The 21,370-nt window shown below is 39.2% G+C and overlaps 1 protein-coding gene across 9 annotated transcripts in view; it reads left to right on the forward strand.

Annotated features, from left to right (window-relative positions):
* Nucleotides 1–21,370, forward strand: part of KLHDC3 (kelch domain containing 3) — a 58,525-nt gene extending 37,155 nt beyond the window's left edge. For all 9 annotated transcript variants that reach the window (XM_058165126.1, XM_058165125.1, XM_058165132.1 and 6 more), the window contains 3 exons: nt 14,815–14,888; nt 15,053–15,131; nt 20,076–21,370. In XM_058165126.1, coding sequence (XP_058021109.1) covers nt 14,815–14,888; nt 15,053–15,131; nt 20,076–20,142 — 220 coding nt within the window. In that variant the 3' untranslated portion in view covers nt 20,143–21,370. The remainder of the gene's footprint in view (nt 1–14,814; nt 14,889–15,052; nt 15,132–20,075) is intronic.

Here is a 21,370-nt window from a genome sequence, read left to right on the forward strand (position 1 = left end):
TTTCTTTTGCAAATTTAGAGATGAAGATATTTCATAATATTTAGCTGCAAAATGAGATATAACATTTTCAATTACATCCAGTACTATGAGCTATTCTTTAGATTGGTGCAGTGGTTTTTCTTTCTCATCCCCATTTTTAAAAAAAAAAAATTAATTAATCATGCTTGTACATTGTTAATACTTGCAACTTATCACAGTTTACGCTAAGCCATTTAAATAATAGAATATAATTAAAACTATAAATAATAACATAAAATGTATGCTTACTCTTAAAGAATAAGCAAATACAAATACTGTACATTGCTGCAGCTATCAAGCAACACTAATAGTTGAATACTCTGTGGAAAAGTTTTGCTTTGGCAACTTTGGAAAGAGATTCGCGCCAACCAGTTGTTCAAGGGGAAGGCTATTCCACAAGGTCAAGTTCACCAAAGAAAAGCACCTTCTCTCCCTATCCCCCACTCATTTCTTACCCTTTGTATCTGGAAAATACTCAGCATCCCCTACCAGAAAAAATATGCAGGATGGGTCATTCCTATCTCATTTCCAAGCCATTTTGGTATACTTGTAAACCACCCAGAGTCACGCAATTGTAAATGGCAGTATGAAAATTTGGCAAATATATAAGTAAGGAGAAGGGATCTAAATGCCAAAAAGAGCATTTGGAATTCACCCCAGAAAACTATTAGCCAATGCAGCACCTGCAGTATATCTGTCTCATAGTTGTAATGGTTCTTACTGTCAGCATATGGGAACTACATTCTGCACCATTTGCATCTTATAAGTAGTATGCCAAGCAGCAATTCCATGTCAAGAGCATTGTGGTAGTTTTCTCTAGTAATGATTTATTTATTTATAAAATTAATTTTATCTCAGGATAACTCTGAGCAGCTTATAATCGTAAATGTCTGTTGCCGGAAATTCCTATTTCAAGGAGGGATGCAGCTGGCAAACTAGCCAAAACTAGCTATTTTTCAACCTCCTTGCACTTGGACTTAATTTTCATAAATGTTAATCAAATCTATATCTCATGGAGCATTTCCTATTAATAGATAATAGCAGTACACTTTTGAAAATTTTGGCTAGTATGCCGTAAGTATAGCTTGAATCCACTTCTGTGCTGTACACATTCATGCTATTCTATACAGTCTAGGACAGTGATGGCGAACCTTTTTGGCACTGAGTGCCCAAACCGGAAGGTGTGCGTGTGTGTGCACCAGAGTCCCGGAAACTCGAAGACCAGCTGGCCAGTGTGCATGCACGCGCCGGCCACCTCATCTTTTGGTTTCCTTCACGCTGGCCATCTGGTCTTCGTGTGCACTGGAGCATGCACGCACCAGAAACCAGAAGAGCAGCTGCCAATGGCGCACGTGCCCACAGAGAGGGCTCTGTGTGCCACCTCTGGCACACGTGCCATAGGTTCGCCATCACGAATCTAGGATCTCAAACCTAAAGAGTATCTTGCAATCCAGTGTAACGTTGCCCATCCCCTAGGAGATGAACACGGTATACTTAAGAACACCTACACAAATTGGGAAAAACTCTACTTCATAAAAGTAAAATGCAAAATTCAGCATAAGTTTTTTTCACTCACTCCATATATTTTTTTTTACTCCTTTCTTTAGAGTCCCTTTTAGTACTTCATTCTAATCTGGCAGGAAGAAAACATTAACCCCTGGAAAAAGAGAGGACAGTTTTCAAAATACAAATGAGCAATGAAGATAAAGATATGTGGAAAAGGGAAGGTGGTGTTAAATTGCTAAAAAAGCTATGTGGGCTGCAGGGTACTCATAGGTAATATAAACAGTAGATATCTGTATTCTTGTCTTATTTCCTGTGTTGACATTTTTCTCTTTTTGGTGAATGCTATTGCCTGCCTGGAGCTTTTCACACAACTTGCACATTTCCCATCACTTTAAGGAATAGGTTTCATTCCAGTTCTAATGGAACCAGTAAGTCTCATTCCAGCCTTATTTTATGATATTCATGTGTGGTAGTGGTTTAAGGTATTGCTTTTCAAATACAGGTTTAATTTAGAACAGTTCATTTAGTCACGGTTCAAAGTTACAACACCAGTGAAAAATGTAACTTACGACCGTTTTTCACAGTTATGACCTTTACAGCATCCCCATGATCATATGATCAAATTTCAGATGCTTGGCAACTGGTTCATATTTATAATTTGCTGTGTCCCAAGGTCACATGATCTCTTTTTGAGACCTTCTGACAAGCAAAGTCAATGGGGAAAGTCAGATTCACTTAACAACCAGGTTACTAACTTACCAACTGCAGTGATTCACTTAACAACTTTGGCAAGAAAGGTTGTAAAATGGGGCAAAACCTGTCTCACTTAACAACATAAATTTTGGGATCAATTGTGGTTATAAGTTGCGGACTACCTGTATACACATAGATGGATCTTGACAAAATTTATTATTTGTTTGCTGCTGCAGATTTTAGTCTCATTTCTGAGAAGAAGGAGGTATTTTTATTCTTTTCTTAAGAAATGATGAACATTTATTTCCACACTTACATCTGGCAGTATTATCTAATCTAGGAAACATTACTGGGTCACAAAGGGAAGTTTTACTCTCACTTCAGATTTTATATAAGGGTGCCAAGACAAAAAGCAGACGCTAAGCTTATTAAGGACAGCAGCAGTTACAGTACTTTACATATATTATATATTATATATGCTATATGTAATGTAAACATAACTAACTAATGTAAATATAATATTTATAGTGCCTTTCACTATTGTCCATATTAGGTACATGAATTAATAAGTGCAGTCATGAATAGCATTCCATAAAGCGACACTGGAAAACAATATTTTCCAAGAACAAAATATTGAGGCTTGAACATACAATTGTTTTCTGATTCTAGAATTACATACATACCATTATCTACTATATTATAAATAATTTAGAAAGACACAGTCAAGAAACACTTTAGGCTGTATAAGTATAACAATAATCGTAATCTGCAACTATAAAAAGAATCCTACCTGAAAGACAGAATTACTTTTGACTTTCTAACCAAATTTATATTTAATCGCAGCATCTAACTTGATAAAAGCCTAGAATTAGGAGATTTATTAGTGGTGACTTCAGCAAGATAAGTCAGCTGAAGTGGTCAAGTGTGTTAACAGCTGCTTAAAATTGGAAAATTTGTGAATACAATACCTTTCTTGCATAAGTTACTGACCAGTGCATTTAAACCTATGTTCTAAGAGACGACTATAACAGCTGTATTCATTAGAGATTAAGTTTTCTAAAATAATCTGTTTACCTGAAACTTTAAAAATATTTTAAAGTTTTTATCACTACTGGTTTGCTCGAACCGGAGCAAACCGGTAGCATTTCACCCTGCTTTGCACCGTTACTTTAATTTTATTATGTTTTACAAGCTCACTAAATGAAAGAACACAAAAAACCCCAACCAACTTGATAGCGATCACATAACACACTGACAAATTTCCTCCTCTCAGTTTCAATACATGACATCAGTAACTGAATCCTACTGTGATCTGATTGGCTCATTGCCAAAACAAGATGACACCTGATTGACTCTCTAAACACTCATGCTCATTGGCTACGATCAGATGAAAGAAAGCTACCTGATATCAACCTAAGCAAGTTGTGCTTCCTTTTTCTGGTTATTTGGCTATAAATTTTCATAGAATACAGATAATTGAACAACCTTTGTTGCATTACATTCTTGATTAAATTATCTTTCCATTGATATAAAATTTTATGATACTACTCCAAAAAAAGTGGTATTATTAGCCATCAAACCTCAAAAATACACTTTTCTCAAAAGGTTTTCACAATTTTGGCCACTACTGTAGTACTGCACGAAGACCCTTCTACAAGAGAATGTATATCAAAAGTATGTGATAAAGCTGGGGATTAAGTAGAAGTATGTTGTTACTACACACTTATCCAGTAATCTAACTGGAACCATAGAGCTCAGATACAAACATCAGTGTTATTAGGACAAATGTTTGTTATTACTAGGTTCAAGATGTTCATAAAAACTGATTGCCAGTAACTTAAAATTAGTCAACTAATTTTGTTTATCTTAATTTATTCTTAATTGCCCTCAGCTGTTTCCTTCTTCTGTGGCCATACTCTACTATCCGGGGTTGGAAAGCAAATATCTGATTTGATGAAATGATCCACTGATAATGAGTCTTTTAAAATTGATTGTTCATGTTATTTAGACCTTGTTAAATCATAAGATCAAAAGGAACAGGAAGGTTATCTAGTCAAATATCTATTCCTGAAGCACAGTGGATTAGCTCTTAGTATGCCTTGCTCATGCACACTAATTCACATTTAAGTATATGGGTTACTGTAATTAATACGTGTATTATTAATTATAATTAATAATAATATTATTAAATTAAATTAAAATTAAAATTAATTATAAAATTAATAATTGTATTATTAATTATACAAATTGCCAACATACTCTGGATCATGGAGAAAGCTAGGGAGTTCCAGAAAAACATCTACTTCTGCTTCATTGACTATGCTAAAGCCTTTGATTGTGTGGATCACAACAAATTGTGGCAAGTTCTTAAAGAGATGGGAGTACCAGACCATCTTATTTGTCTCTTGAGAAACCTGTATGCGGGTCAAGAAGCAACAGTGAGAACTGGACACGGAACCACTGATTGGTTCAAAATTGGGAAAGGAGTCCGGCAAGGCTGTATACTATCACCCTGCCTATTTAACTTATATGCAGAACACATCATGAGAAAGGCGGGGCTAGATGAATCAAAAACTGGAATTAAGATTGCCGGAAGAAATATCAACAACCTCAGATATGCGATGATACCACTCTAATGGCAGAAAGCGAAGAGGAACTAAAGAGTCTCTTGATGCGGGTGAAGGAGGAGAGTGCAAAAGGTGGCTTGAAACTCAATGTTAAGAAAACTAAAATCATGGCATCTGGCCCTCTCAATTCCTGGCAGATAGATGGTGAAGAAATGGAGGTAGTGACAGATTTTATTTTCCTGGGCTCCAAGATCACCGCAGATGGGGACTGCAGCCAAGAAATTAAAAGACGCTTGCTCCTGGGGAGGAAAGCTATGGCAAATCTAGACAGCATACGAAAAAGCAGAGACATCACCCTGCCAACAATAGTGCATATAGTTAAGGCTATGCTTTTCCCAGTTGCAATGTATGGCTGTGAAGGTTGGACCATAAGAAAGGCTGAGCGCCAAAGAATTGAGGCCTTTGAACTCTGGTGCTGGAGAAGACTCCTGCGAGTCCCTTGGACTGCAAGGCGAACAAACAAGTCAGTTCTAGAGGAGATCAACCCTAACTGCTCTTTAGAAGGCCAGATCCTGAAGATGAAACTGAAATACTTTGGCCACCTAATGAGAAAGAAGGACTCACTGGAGAAGAGCCTAATGCTGGGAAAAATTGAGGGCAAAAGAAGAAGGGGACGACAGAGAACGAGGTGGCTGGATGGAGTCACTGAAGCAGTAGGCATGAGTTTAAATGGATTCCAGAGGATGGTAGAGTACAGGAAGGCCTGGAGGAACGTTGTCCATGGGGTCACGATGGGTCGGACACGACTTTGCAACTAACAACAACAAACAACAACAAAATTATTAATTAATTATTAATTAATAGTGTATTAAATTAGAGAAGAGTTGCTGCAAATTTGTAGACCTTGAAAATTTCTCACACAGGAAATGCTTCTGAGAAGTAGATCTATGTAATAAATGCAATATCTAATTATATCAGTTATATTAATTTACATGTATAGTCTTGAGAAGTACCTTCATTGTAGTAAAGGCTAATCAAATATGAAGTACAGTTATAGTAAATATATTTTTCTTTAAAGTATATATTTTTTCATATGATTATTCATAAACAATCACTTCATGAACTAGATAATTAAGGTTTTTATATTATTGTTATAAACAAGAAGAATAGACTTCTTGTATCTGTATTTCAGCTTCCTAAAAAATAATGATAGTTATTTAATAATAGTGATAATGTTGATTTAAAAAAAAAGAAATGGAAAATAAGATAACTAGAAAAAGTGAACAGATAGAACACTGTAGAGAAGGAATATTAGAATACTAATTTGAGGAGTATATTTTGATTACCACTTTTGTTTCTCTGACTATTAATGCATATAGAATAGAATAGAATAGAATAGAATTTTATTGGCCAAGTGTGATTGGACACACAAGGAATTTGTCTTGGTGCATATGCTCTCAGTGTACATAAAAGAAAAGATACGTTCATCAAGGTACAACATTTACAACACAATTGATGATCAATATATATGAATATATAGAATATATATGAAATATATTTATATATATATGAATAAATAAATATATATGAAATGTCTCTTACTATTTTTCAGTGCATGCTGCAATTTTCCATATCATTTGTTGATTTGATAGGATTGTTTATTGTGCAGTGTTGGATAAGTGGCTTAGAAGAAGGGGGTTGGAGAGCTGGCCTCACTTCCTCTGAATAGCTATCAAGTAGGCTCTGGAGCTGGCTAGACTGATAAGATGTTTTCCAGGAAGTTGTTGTAAAAGAAGAGGTTCCTGTGTATTGTATTGTCCTGAAAGTGACAGGTCACCAGGAAGTGAGGGGCAAGAGTAAAGCAGTAGATAAAACCACAGCATAGTGTAAGGATTAAAGTACTGATAGAAAAGTTACATCCAGCTAGTCTTTGGTGCCCTTATAAAATGGAACAGTAGCATGACAATGGGGAAGGACCTCTCTCAGTGTTATTCAGACTTAAAGAAATCCTTCTTTCTCTTTACCTGCATTTCACATATAGTTTTACAGCCCTATATGCCCACATATTTCTTTTGTTAAGCTAGAGTAAATGAAATAAAATGTAGAGATTTTAAGGCAGAATAAATACATTAAAATTTGTTTATCAGAAATAATAGTGGAATAAAAATGGGAAATGGTTTTAGGAATTTATTATTTTCATCTCAAGGTGGGGGAAATGTTTTGCAATGGTTTTATTGGATTACCACAGGGATAGACAGAGCCAAAGTACAGTAGGATTTAACAGTATTGTATATCTTCTAGTCAAAATATTTTAATTATAGCAATAGATTTGCTATAGATTTAAAGGAAATGCTGTAGCTTCCATTGTTAAAATCAGCGATCAACACCGATTATTAATATTAATTAACTGAACACTTTTATTGAATCTCTGTGTGGCTTTGGTAGTCACTTTGTCAGTTTTGTCAGATCTAAAATGATTTCCGGTATAGATAAAAAATATGTCCAGTATAGACTCCTTTAGTGCAATAAATTACTTCACAGCTCCCTTTTCTGTACTTTGCTCTGATTAATATACCCATGATTCTAATGAAAAAAAAATAGAACTCATAATTTCAAAGTCTGCTTAAAATTGAGATGTATATCATGTTATCCAAAGAGTAAAAAGCTATTACAAATATGAGTTCTTTTTCTTTTGTAGACCCCATAATTAAATATAACTTCCATGAGTCTTGAAAAATATGTTTATATTTGTATAGAAACCTTTATTGAAGCTTTGCCACGGTTGAATTTCTAGCTGGAAAAAATTAGGAAAGTTAATCATTGCTATCTCTCATCTTTCCATTTGCCAGTGAAAGAAAAGCTCGGTATCACTATAAAGGTTTACAGTATCCCTATGAAATGGAATGTGCATTCACTTCTTAAACAGAAAATAAGTTTCCATAGAGATAATGGGAATTTCATTTTCAGGATATCAGTTTTACAGTATATGGAATATTAAACGGCAAAAACATTTGAGGTACATGGTGTTGGTAAATATGGATTCTGAGTATGATTGATTTCAGAATGTGGTCAAAATCTTTCCATTTTAAAATGCTATAAGTTATAGCAGCTATAAGTTAATTGAAAAAAAGGAAAAAGAATTGTAGTTATAATACTAAACAAGAAACAAAACCTGAATTCCAATGAATGTTGCATTCTTGCATTTACTGTCTGTAAAATACTTTAATGCTTTCTCTTGCTGATAGTCTTACAAACTGTCACTCACAACAAGCAGTGTGAAGCTTGCCTCAGTCTATGGCTGATAAGAATAGGTGCCCTAAAACAGTCCCCCCAATCCCCCTCCCCGGGCTGCGGCCTGTTCAAAACTTTGCCACCGAGAAATGGGCAAGCACGTGCACATGAAGCTGCAGTTGCGCGACCAAAGGACGCTTGTGCATGACACTCCATTCACGGGAGCACACGCATGCCACTTGCACAAATGGAGCTGTGCACACACGCGTCTCCTGCCACTCACATGTTCCCGCCCCCCATGCCGCTAGCTGGAAAGATTGGAGGCTACTGCCCTAAAATATTATTCACTGAGGACCACTCACCCAGGAAGCCTGGTCTTGCTCTTCAGAAGTCAATTTGATCTTCAAACCGTAATATCTCTTAGCCCTGAAAACATGTCTGTAAAATACAGGTAGTTCTTCGTCTTACAACCAAACCATTCCTCGCACATATGAGTGTCCCAGCATCCCCCCAATCAGGTGATCAAAATTTGGGCACTTGGCAACCAGCATGTATTTACGATGGTTGCAGCATCCTGGAATCATGTGATTGCCATTTGAGACCTTCCTGTCTTCCGGCAAGCAAAATCAATGGGGGAAGCCAGATTTACTTAACACCCCCATGATTCTCTTAACTGTAATGATCCGCTTAATAACCATGGCAAAAATAGGTCATAAAATTGGGCATGACTTATTTAGCAACTGCTATGTTTGGCAACCAAAATTTTGGTCTCAGTTGTGGTCATAACTCGAGGGTTACCTCTATGTTACAAATTACCTTTTTCCCACTAACAAAGATAGGAAACTCATTATGGTTTCCTAATTTGTGGTTACAAAATAAGATTAGATTATTCTGCCTAAAAACTCAAAAATTCTGGTAGTCTTTGCAAAGGTTTTTTTTTAAATGCTCAAGTATATAACAGACTTTTGCAAGAAGTATCAATTTTGTCAAAGCTGAAGCTATAAGGAAAATGGAAATGTGTTGATATTATTACAGTACTATGTTTTTGCTTCTCAGAGTAGGAATGATTTAAAGCTTCTGTGCTTTCATTTTCTGATGAAATAATGAGAATTTTCACTGATGCATATCCCTTATCCAAGACCTAAAACTGGGTAGTTCTGCTATTAAAGTAAACCTTTATTTACCTTGAATTTAAATTTAACTTTCAGTCCTGCTGTGCAGTTTCTAAATTGCTTAAAGAATATCATTTGTGATCCAAAACATCATTTGCTAAGCTATGTTAAGATCAGTGCAGGCAGACTGTTTCTACAATTAATTTAGTTCTGTGGCTCCTTTTCTTCAAATTCTTGTTTAATCACACTAATTTAATTCAAGTCATGTCGTTCAATAGTTGTCAGAAGATTTTGTGTAAAAGTGTTTACTTTTTACTGTCTTTACTTTTCTCTTACTCCCCCTACTTTGCTAATTATTTAAGCTTCTCCTGTGATTCACCTCATTGCTTTCTTTTCCATTCATCCTGTAGCACAGGCCTGGGTTGCTCATGCATCAATAGTCTTTCTTTTTTTCTGCCTTGAATCCTGTCTTGATTTAATTAAGAGTTGGTGATTGAATGGTAGCAGGATCTATTTCTTCTGAGACTAGTTCCATGGGCCTCTAGAGAACTGAAAATGTGAATATTTTTCCTAATGTTACTGGATTTATGTGAAAATATTCATTAAGCAGTCTAAGGGAGTTGCTGTTTGCTGAACAAACTATAATTTATTGGGTATCAAAGTGCTATTTTGTGTTTAAAAGTTGTTAAAAATCAGGAACTAACGAGTAAAAATGTGTAGTACACTGTTTGATGTTAAAAATTACTAGTGAGATGTTAAATACTGTGTACACTATTAGATCCAGTGATATATAGAGTGATTATCTGAAAATAATAGGTACAATAAATTCCTATTCTATAAAGACATTTTATTCAACATCTGGAACAATGGTATACCAACAGAATTCAAAACTTAGCATAGTTTAGATCAGTATGATCCAAGGTTGTTTCAAGTTCCTAAATGCAATGCCTATAAGCATACATATACTACCAACACTATTTGGTGTCCTTGTAAAAGAGTATGAGCTAATTAATTGTTATGGAAGGTTGTTTCCCCCATTCTCTGTTCTTCAGAGGAGATATTCTTCAAGTGGCCTTTTACAAATACCATCAATCCCCTTTTATTGAATCACTATAATTTTATTAAAATTATATTAAAAAGTAAATCTTTACTTCAAGATACTAGCTTATGAAATATAAAGTTACATTGAGGTGGAAGGAGAGCAGCAGCATGGAAAGAGGAAAACAGAAACTGAACAGCTATGCAGCAGAGCGAGTCTTGTCCAAACAAACAAAATAATTGTTTTACCCATATGTTACCAAAAAAATGGCAGCAATAGATAAAGTGATTCCTCTTTCTTACTCTGTGTGAGGTGTACTGTTGTGTTAAGTTTCATTCACTTATTTGATGGCATCAGTAGTACTGGGTTAAGAGAGCTCTGTCTTTGTGAAGATAGACGAGATCTTGTGCTTTCATCTTATTTTTTATTTAGAAGCTATTTTGAAATATGCCACTTCCACACAGCCACTATTTAGTGACTAGTTCCTACAATACTTTCAAAGTTTCACATCTGTGCAAAATTTTAGAAAGATAGGCACCATCTTATATTGTTGATTTTATTTTAATGGTCTGTTTTTAAATTTTATTTAAACATTTAAACAAGTACATTGAAGTTGGACTGCCAATAAATTTTAATAATAATTTTAATAAATCAGAATATGTTTGCATTGGCATAATGAGGATGTTAGGTACTATTGAGTCAGATTGATTCAATTCCTGTGTGGACCAATATTTTCAATCTTAACCTGACCTGGGCAACAACGCACAATTATTGCAGGGACATTCCAGTAATGCTTTTGAACCCATCCATCTATCATCAATTGTTTTCATGTTCTTATACTTTCAAGATGTAAGATGAATGTTTAAATTTGCTCACTTTTGTTCAAAATTATACACAGCTTGAAAGTGTTTTATTTTCATGAAAGCAAGGAAAACTTTTATGCCTTGTTTAAAAGTTTGTATAGGTACAAAATAAAATTGTTTAGGAGCCAAATCTAGTCATTGCTACTGTAGTTGGACTTCTTAACCAGAAACTCTAGAAGGTATCTACATACTACTAAAACACTTGATTCCTGTAATCTTTAACTGAGTGAAAGAGTGCATTACTGAGCAAATCATTTTGAACCTATGTACCTCAAATGGGCTAATTTATAAAATGCCTCCAATATTCAGGACCCAGTACTCCTTTGGAATTGAAATTTGGCAAATTTTATAAAACAATTTATGTCATAAACATTATCACAATAGTTTGACATAATTGAAAATGTCATAAAACATTTCCTACACTGACGTTTGACTCTGCTACATAGACAGATACATCTTTTCCAGTGAAGGCAGTACATTAGGACTTCTGTTATTGTTGAAAGCCTTGAGGAAACTGGTAAGGAAGGAACTTCTCTGAAAGGATGACCCAAGGGGTAATGGGTTGTCTAGTGAGCAAATCACATTATACGCTAGGTAATTGCTGCTGTTACTCTGAAGGTTATAAAAGTCTACTTATAGTGTTCATTTCTCCAGAGTCACAGCACGATCTAGCCATGTGTCAGCTCCTCTAGGTAGACCAGTCCAAGCAATCAACTCCACAGGAACATTAAAACTACTTTTACTGAGACAGAGCCATTTTGGTCCAGTGGTTAAGGCACCAGGCTAGAAAACTGAAGATCCTAGGTTCAAATTCTGCCTTAGTCATGAAAGCTAACAGGGTGACTTTGGACCAGTCACACTATCTCAACCCAACCCACCTCACAGGTTTGTATTTGGTGGGGGGGAGAAAGAAGGAATAAGATGCATCAGATATGTTAGCTGCCGTATTTGTAAAAAAATAATAAAGGTAGGCTATAAATAAACAACCAACCAACAGAATTCCACAAGTCTTATTGTGCTGTACTTTGCCCTCTTATAGTTCAGTGAATTAGGGAAGTTTCTTTACCCCTTATCACTTTGACAGTGGCGCTTGCATATGCATATCTCTTTCAAGTTCATCTTCATTACTATCTACATCAGGCCAGGAGCGATAATGTATAACTAAGTATCAATGTACCGATGACACCAAACCCTATGGCATCCCATAAAACAGCACCACCCAGCTGGAACCACATATTGAGGAAGGAGCAGAACCACTCTAAAACATTGCTTTTGATCTGTAAACTTCCTGCAGGCAATGTAGAAAGATACCATGGCCAATGATATCAAAGGCTGCTAACCAGGAGGGGTATTCTATCCCTAGCAAAGATTACCAAGTAGAGCAACCCAATCTTGGGCTTATGCCCAGGCCTGAAACTAGACTGAACATTGTTTAGATAATCTACTTCATAGGTATTTTGTGGCTGAATCCCTACCAGATGCTCAGCAACATTTTAGAGAAGGTTGGAGTGATATTTACTAAACTGAACTGGATCCAGAGAGAGATTCTTAAGGGATGGGGATATACCACAGCCTAGTTCAAGACTGAAGGTATAATCTCTTTCCAAAGTTCATATCCTTTCATATCTGGTACACATAGCATAAGAAATGCCAAATATTAATGCTTCAAAGGAATTTCACGAAATACATTTCCATATAAGGTAAAGGTTCCCCTCACACATACGTGCTAGTCGTTGCTGACTCTAGGGGGCGGTGCTCATCTCCGTTTCAATGCTGAAGAGCCAGTGCTGTCCGAAGACATCTCCGTGGTCATGTGGCCGGCATGACTCTACCCCAAAGGCTCACGGAACGCTTCTGCCAACCTAGCAGTTTCAAAAGCACATAAAAATGCAAGTAGAAAAAATAGGGACCACATTTCCATATAGTTACTTTTATATCAAATGTGTATTTTTCCTAAAAGCCTTAAAGTTGATTAACTATAATTTAATTCAGTCTGGCTGTTCCTATACCTTGAGCTTAGTGCAATGCAACAAGAAAAAAATCTGACTGCTTGCTTTGCCTGCAATCCTGTTTTCTTAATTACTTAACTCTTAAAAATACATATATTTAAAAAAGCGTGCCTTACATATTAAACTCTCTTGCTTTAGATCTTATTTGAATTTTTTTAAAGAAACAATGTTCTTATACATGAATGAATTATTTCAACTTCAGAGTAGAAAGTAGATGTTTCTGCTGCCTGGGAGTAATCTAATATGAATCCAACCTCCCCACCCCATCCCCAAGCGGGTAGCCTGCTAGGAGTCTCTACGACCTTTTGTGATAATGAAATCTCCAGATGGTGCCAGAACATCCGGTCCTGCCTGTTGTGGGGGCAGTGACGAAAGCTTTGTTTGTTTGCTAGGGTAGCAGAGAGGCTGGAGAAATCAAAGTAACAGTGTAAGTGATTCTATAAACAGATCAAGCAATATATTTCCTTTTTCTGACATTGCTTATGCTTCTTCTCTCTTAAACTATGGTTGCTGGATCCTCTGCCCTTGCTTATTCTGGGCATTTTGTGTCCATTTAGAAACTTATGAAAAAGTATTATACAATAATCATTTTTAAATTGGATAATTAAGACAAACCTTTCACCTTAATTTATTACAATTAAGTCTAGTAATATTAACAACGAACAGAAGCATTCAAAACTCTCTCTAAAGTTAGAATAGAATAGATATCAATGGAAAGTTCACATATAAATAGTGTGAACAAAGGCTTTTCAGGGAAAGATCTATCTTTATGTGAGGGAACACCATATTGCTGATAGCTTTCCAAAATGCTGTTGTTAAGTATAGGACATAGCAGACGGTAGGCACATGGCAGAGAGTAAAGTGCAATATCTACTTGGGCCATGTAGTACTTCAGATTCAGTCTTCAAAAGGTACTTCAGAGTGTGCAGGAGGACAACATACCATCTGTCTGTAATATTTTGAAGCAACTCCCTTTCCCCCCAGAATTCTGCAGCTGTGCAGCCTCAGTATCCACTGTATTTAGGAAAAAAGCACGAGGCACAAATGCCAGACTTGCAGAAGAAGCAGGAGGTGTGAGGAAGACAATGTTATGCGGGTAACTAAAAGCAAAGTAGTGAAGGCCCCAGTAGCTGTTTCACATTTAGGATTTTTTTAGTCTAAATGCGCTGAAAGTTAAATCCTTAATCCACTCCTGTATTTATTCTTGCCTATTGATCCCTTGGGAGAACAGAAATTAGTGCATCTTCTCTCATTCTTTCCTTGGGGAAATTTTCTATTCTCTAATTAATTTTACAAGCCAAATTTGTCAAATAATTTGATTTCAATCAGGTTTAGTTGATTTCAGACTTCCATAAATAAAACTTATTATCAAACACTTAGTATTCTGTTACTATAAACATACAGAACCTCTTAAGTGTCTTCATGCTATAATTACACCAAAGGACTGTTATAAAAAATGTTTTGAGGGAAGAGGTATAATATAAGGATATAAAGCTCAGGTAAATTCTTTCCAAAATTGCTTTTCTATGTTTGGAAATTCTCCAATACCACATTTGATGCAGTGGCTTGATCAGTACATTTTCCTATTCTACCTTTGTTTTCTTTGGATTTTTAACAGTTCTGGTAACAACTTCTTGGGAATTCAGAATCTTGCAATTATTTAAAGACTTTGGATGTCTTAATAAAAGCACTATCTTGAAATAGATTTTTACTTTTTACTTCACCATTAACAAAACTTTTTCAGTGATTAACAAAGTTCTTTTTTTATTTCTACAGCCCATCTCCAGAAGAAGGCATGGGAGATGAATTTGATCTGATGGATCACTCAGACTTGTACATCTTAGACTTCAGTATGTGAATATTTTCTCTTCTTTAACTACTTTACCTTGTGCAAACCTCTTGCTTTAAAAACATGTCTGAGGTAGAGCTGGCCCAGTAAAAAAGCTATCTGTTGTAGATGTTTTAATTTTTCCTTTATTGGATATCATGTACCATATATTATTCTTTTTTTCAGGTCCCAGCTTAAAAACGCTTTGTAAACTGGCAGTGATCCAGTACAATCTGGACCAGTCTTGCCTCCCTCATGATATAAGGTAAAATATCCTTATGGAGATATTTCAGTATCTCTGATCACAGAGCCTTAACATTGTAAATAGTTGCCCTAGCATAGTATTGTGTGCTCACTGAGAGAAACTCTACAGATGTTCTGACAGATCCAATTTGAGACTTCATATATAAGGCACATACTCTGCAATTTATGCACTCTGCCCGCAGACATTTATGGAAGAGAGGAGCAAATGGTTTTCACTGTGACTTTATGACAGAAATTCCATAGCTTATACACTTACGTCCAAGAGTGATTTGCATCTTTATACATCTCATCATTTTTTGCCATCGTGGTTTATAGCAGATGTTGGTTTATAGCAGAACGTGGTTTATGCAGTGAGGATGGATGTTTTAAGTGTTATCATTTCTTCATTATTCAGAGATTATTGGAAAATCTTGCCTGTTGCTCTACTGTACTGTGCTTGTGTCTAAGACAGTCATGGTTCGTTGTCGGTAGCCATGACTAGGGGAAGCATTGTACAGATTCAGCCTGTGAGCCAATTGCATTTATTCCTGGATTGGGAGAACTTGCTCATGGCATTCACCCTGTAGTTCTAGCTAATGAGTTGCAACATGCTCTACAAGACCATCCAGAAATTATAGCTGGTCCAGTTTTGAGTACTCCATGGTTTGCCCATGTAACAGTGTTGTAGGAGCTGTGCTGGCTTCCAGTTTTTTCCCAGGTACAATTCAAGATACTGATTGTCTATAGCATAGGTGATAAACTCGATCGCGTCACGTGACATATCGTGATGTATTGCGACATGTTTTTCCTTTGTGGAGCCAGGGTGGGTGTGGTCTGCATGTGACGCATCCGGCCCACGGGCTGCAAGTTGACACCCCTGATCTATATGCTTCTAAAAATCTGATTCTTGTAATCTTTAACTGGATGAAACAGTGTAAAATGTTTTGAACCAAGGTACCTCACATGGGCTAGCTTACAGAATATGTGCAAAATCCAAGACTTATAACTCCTAGGAAATTGAAATTTGGTAAATTTTATAAAACATTTTATGACATAAACATAAAATGTTATAAAACATTTCCTATGCTAATGTTTGACTGCTATACAGTTCAGCATGAGCTATTTTCAAGGCAGATACATCTCTGAATGAATCCCAGTTTTTCCAGTGAAGGCAGTATTCTAGAATCTTCTGTTATTGTTGAAGACATTGAAGAATCTGAGTAAGGAATTATTTCTGAAAAGATAATCCAATTGGACATAGGTTGTCTAATCACCTTTAAAATTCTGAATGATATAGGACCAGGTTAATTGAGGGACCGTTTCTTCCTGAGGGTATCTGCCCATTCCATTAGGTTTGATAGAGTGGCCCACTCAGATCCCTTCCCTTAAATGCTGCCATCTAGTAGAACCTAGGTAGTGTGCTGAGTAATGGCACTGTCCTTTGGAATACCCTTTCATCTGAAATCAGGCAGACCTCTACTTTTTTGATCTTCAAAAAAATCATCAAGTTCTGGCTTTTCCCACCAGCCTTTGGGTAGTATGAGGGATCCAGCCCCTGTGCTAGTTCGCGACATCACGCCATCTTGTCTGAAGGCAGGGGGGGAGGACGTTCCAGGTTAAGAGGGCTGTTCGATCTGTACGGTAAGTGGGAGAGGCAGATATGGCGGGGGGGAGGGGCCGTATCGAGTTGTGGGAGCACGTGTTCGATGTTTGAGAGCGATCACGTGCTCCGGCCCCTCAGTCCCTACCCGTTCCTCGGGTGGCCATGATCCTCAGAGCTTGGATCTTCGGCTGATGTTATATAATGCCCGGTCCGTGGTTAATAAGGCTCCCCTGATTTGCGATCTCATTCAGGGGGGGTCCGCGGACCTTATGGGCATTACGGAGACCTGGTTGGGCCCTGAGGGGGGGGGTCCCCCTTGTTGAGATGTGCCCTCCAGGCTTCCGAGCATTTCATCAGCCGAGGTCCAAGGTAGGGGTGGGGGTGGCGGTTGTTATTAAGGAAGATCTAGAGCCGAGGAGACCACTGTTCCTCAGATTGCCGGCTGTGAATCCTCTGTGCGTGGGGCTATAGGAATCAGTTGGGCTTGGTGATCGCGTACCTGGCTCCTTGCTGCGTGACCACAGCCCTGCCCGAGCTGTTGGAGGTACTGGCTGCTGTGGCGGTTGAGACCCCAGACTTATAGTCATGGGGATTTCAACTGCCATCAGTTGGCTTGTCATCGACGGCAGCTCGGGAGTTCCAGGCTTCCATGACGGCCTTGGACCTGATTCGAGTAAATGATGGCCCTACGCACACGGGGGGAGGCATGCTGGATCTGATTTATATCTCTGGACAGTGGTTAAATGATCTGGTATTAGATGATTTAGTAACAGAACCTATGTCATGGTCGGATCATTTTCCTTCGCCTCGACTCCCGACCCGCCATTCACCACCGCAGGGAGACGGACCCTATACAGTGGTTCCGTCCCAGGCGCCTGATGGACCCTGAGAGGTTCCAGACGGAGCTTGGGCCATTCCCTGAGGATCTGGCCCACGGCACGACTGAGGAACTGGTCATGGCCTGGGAGCAGGCCAGGGCCCTGGACCGTGTCGCACCTTTGCGGCCTCTGACCCGCGAGATCTCGTCCGCCCCTTGGTTCTCCGAGGGGCTGAGGGAGATGAAACGCCGGAGAAGACGCCTAGAGAGCACCTGGAGGTCCAGTCGCCCGGTTGATCGGACACTAGTTAGGACCTATTCTAGGACCTACCTAGTGGCAATGAGGGAAGCGAGGCGCCCACGCCCACCCTCATTGCGCCGGCAGATAACCGCCCGGCCGCCCTGTTTGGGTGACCCGCCTCTCCTACATCAGGAGGTGCGGATGACCCTTTGCAGGACGAGCCGAGGAGTTTAGTGGTTATCTATACGATAAAATCGCTCAGCTGAGGGACGGTCTGGCCCGAATTTGGGATGATCCAAGCGAGAGAGAGGAGGCACGCCTTGTTGAGCACATTTGGGATGAGTTTGACCCTGTGGCTCCCGAGGACGTGGACAGGTTGTTGGGGAGGCTTCACGGCACGACATGTTTACTGGACCCGTGCCCTTCCTGGCTGGTACTGGCCACTCAGGCGGTGACACGAGGCTGGCTCCAGAGGATTATCAACGCTTTGTTGGACGGGTTTTCCTGCCGCCTTGAAAGAGGCGGTGGTGAGACCCTCCTTAAGAAGCCCTTGGACCCAGCTATTTTGGGTAATTATCGCCCAGTCTCCAACCTTCGCTTTGTTGCGAAGGTTGTAGAGAGTGCCGTGGCGCGACAGCTGCCCCCACACCTGGGTGAAGATGTCTATCTAGACCTGCTCCAGTCCGCTTCCGACCCGGATACAGCACGGAGACAGCTTTGGTCGCATTGGTGGATGATCTCTGAGGGCCAGGGACAGGGATATTCCTCTGCCCTGGTCCTATTAGACCTCTCAGCGGCATTCGATACCATCGATCATGGTATCCTGCTGCGCCGGTTGGGGGATTGGGAGTGGAGGCACCGATATCGGTGGTTCTCCTCCTATCTCTCCGACCGTCGCAGACGGTGTTGACAGGGGGCAGAGGTCGACCGCGAGGGGCCTCACTTGTGGGGTCCCACAGGGGTCGATTCTCTCGCCTGCTGTTCAACATCTACATGAAGCCGTTGGGTGAGATCATCAGTGGTTTCGGGTGAGATACCAGCAGTACGCTGATGACACCCAGCTGTATTTTTCCACCCCGGACCACCCCAATGAAGTTGTTGAAGTGCTGTCCCGGTGTTTGGAAGCTGTACGGGTCTGGATGGGGAGAAACAGGCTCAAGCTTAATCCTCCAAGACGGAGTGGCTGTGGATGCCGGCACCCGATTCAGTCAGCTGCAGCCGCGCTGGCTGTTGGAGGCGAGTTACTGGCCCCAAAGGATAGGGTGCGCAACTTGGGTGTCCTCCTGGATGATCGGCTGTCGCTTGAAGACCATTTGACGGCCGCTCCAGGAGGGCCTTCCACCAGGTTCGCCTGGTTCGCAGTTGCGCCTTCCTTGATCGGGATGCCTTATGCACAGTCACTCATGCGCTCGTTACCTCTCGCTTGGATTACTGTAATGCTCTCTACATGGGGCTCCCTTGAAGTGCACTCGGAGGCTTCAGTTAGTCCAGAATGCAGCTGCGCGGGTTATAGAGGGAGCTACGCGTAGCTCCCATGTAACACCGCTCCTGCGCAGACTGCACTGGCTGCCTGTGGCCTTCCGGGTGCACTTTAAGGTGTTGGTTATGACCTTTAAATCGCTCCATGGCTTAGGACCTGGGTACTTACGGGACCGCCTGCTGTTACCACACGCCTCCCACCGACCCGTACGCTCCCATAGAGAGGGACTTCTCAGGGTGCCGTCCGCCAAACAATGTCGGCTGGCGGCCCCCAGGGGAAGGGCCTCCTCTGTGGGGGCTCCCACACTCTGGAACGAGCTTCCCCCGGGTTTACGCCAAATACCTGACCTTCGGACATTTCGTCGCGAACTCAAGACTCATCTTTTTATCCGCGCGGGGCTGGCTTAAATTGGGATTTTAATGTTAAATTTATTAATTTTAAACGGGGTTTTTTAGTATGGTAAATTTTAATTACTGGGCTAATTTAAATAAGTTTTTTAAATCGTATTTTAAACTTGTATATTGTATTGTCGGTTTTATTATGCCTGTACACCGCCCTGAGTCCTTCGGGAGAAGGGCGGTATAAAAATCAAATAAAATAAATAAATAAATAAATAAATAAGTGTCTAGCTTTTTTTCCTTCTGAATACAGTATATGAGAATGTGTTGTGCTTGAAGGCATCAGGAGTAAGTTTTTTATTTGGTTTTTATTGCTTTGCTATTGCACATGAGCACCCAGAGACATGCTACAGAAGATGGGGCGGGGAGGGCTCTATAAATTTTATATCAATGAAATAAAATAAATCTGATCTGTTTTTCTTTTCAGATGGGAGCTTTCAGCAATGACAACTAATAGCAACATCAGCCGTCCAATTCTCTCTTCTCATGGATAATATGGTGTCATGCTCCTGGCTGCCTTCAACTCCTTGCCTTGCAAATGTCACCTTCTGTCTTCCTCCCTGTGCATGAAAGTTCAGCTTATTCAAAAAAAAAAAAAAAGAGCACTACTTCAACACAAAGATCTCTTTACTGACCAATATTGGGAAGGTTCTTTTTGCCTATCCCACTGCCACACTAGTTGCAGCTATAACTTTGCCAAAACCTTGATTTAAAGATAGCATGCACGCAGAATCAGATAATGCATACTACAAAAAAGAACGCCAGATGTGTTTTTGCTCTCATAGCTGAAGGTTACATCTGACAGCCATCTACTGGTATAGTATCTTTTCATTTAATAGAGTCAAAAGAAATATAAATCTCAGGACTGTTACAAGACCAGCATATATTTCATATGCGCTACAGAATCAAAGGTGAACAAAGCAAGGACTCATCAGAATTCAGCTTCTCTATGTCTCAGCAATTTTGAGTGCCTAGCTCTCAGTATTAATGTAAGAACTGAACTGGTGCCCTATCTTAAGCCGTTTTCTTTGCTTCTCTGAGCACAGAAAATAATTGCCTAGTCTTATACATTTTGGGGGTTGACCAGCTTGTTTTCTGCAATGAGCACCTGGACGATCTCCATATGATACTTAAGTACTTGCCACCTTTACAGTGGTAGAGATCAGAGTCTTCAGCGGAAGAAAGTAGGATGAGGACTATCTGGCCAAGCAAGGAGTGGCATCCAACATTCTGTAAGACTGAATCATATTTTTTTTCTGCGTGTTATGGGAGTATTCATCACAAGATCTGAAATGCTATCACCCAGTTTAATATGTATAAGCAAAAGCTCTGAATTTATAAATACCAGGGTGGGGGAAGACAAACTGTGTCAGTACTTTATATGGCTAGAGGACAAGTGATGGACTGATGCAGAGGGTATGAGGATTTAGAGTCTGCAGCCCACAAAGTAAGACTCTAATTGAAAAAAATTGTATAAATTAGTGGCTAAAAGGAGGTGAGCTGGAGTGTTATCAGTTCAAATCTTGGTGTGGCCATGGACTTGCTAAACACTGCCGGGCAAGCCACCCTTGGTTTCAGCCTCACATCAGAAATATAGGAGTAACACTTTCTTGCCATATGGGAATATTGTAACAATTACAATATACAATAAGTGAAATGTTTTGAATATTCAAAAGTGCTATATAAATGCTGCGTATTTATTAAAATTGGGTTTCTTCATTA

Source organism: Ahaetulla prasina, chromosome 1 (assembly GCF_028640845.1).
Source record: "Ahaetulla prasina isolate Xishuangbanna chromosome 1, ASM2864084v1, whole genome shotgun sequence".
NCBI lineage: Eukaryota > Metazoa > Chordata > Lepidosauria > Squamata > Colubridae > Ahaetulla > Ahaetulla prasina.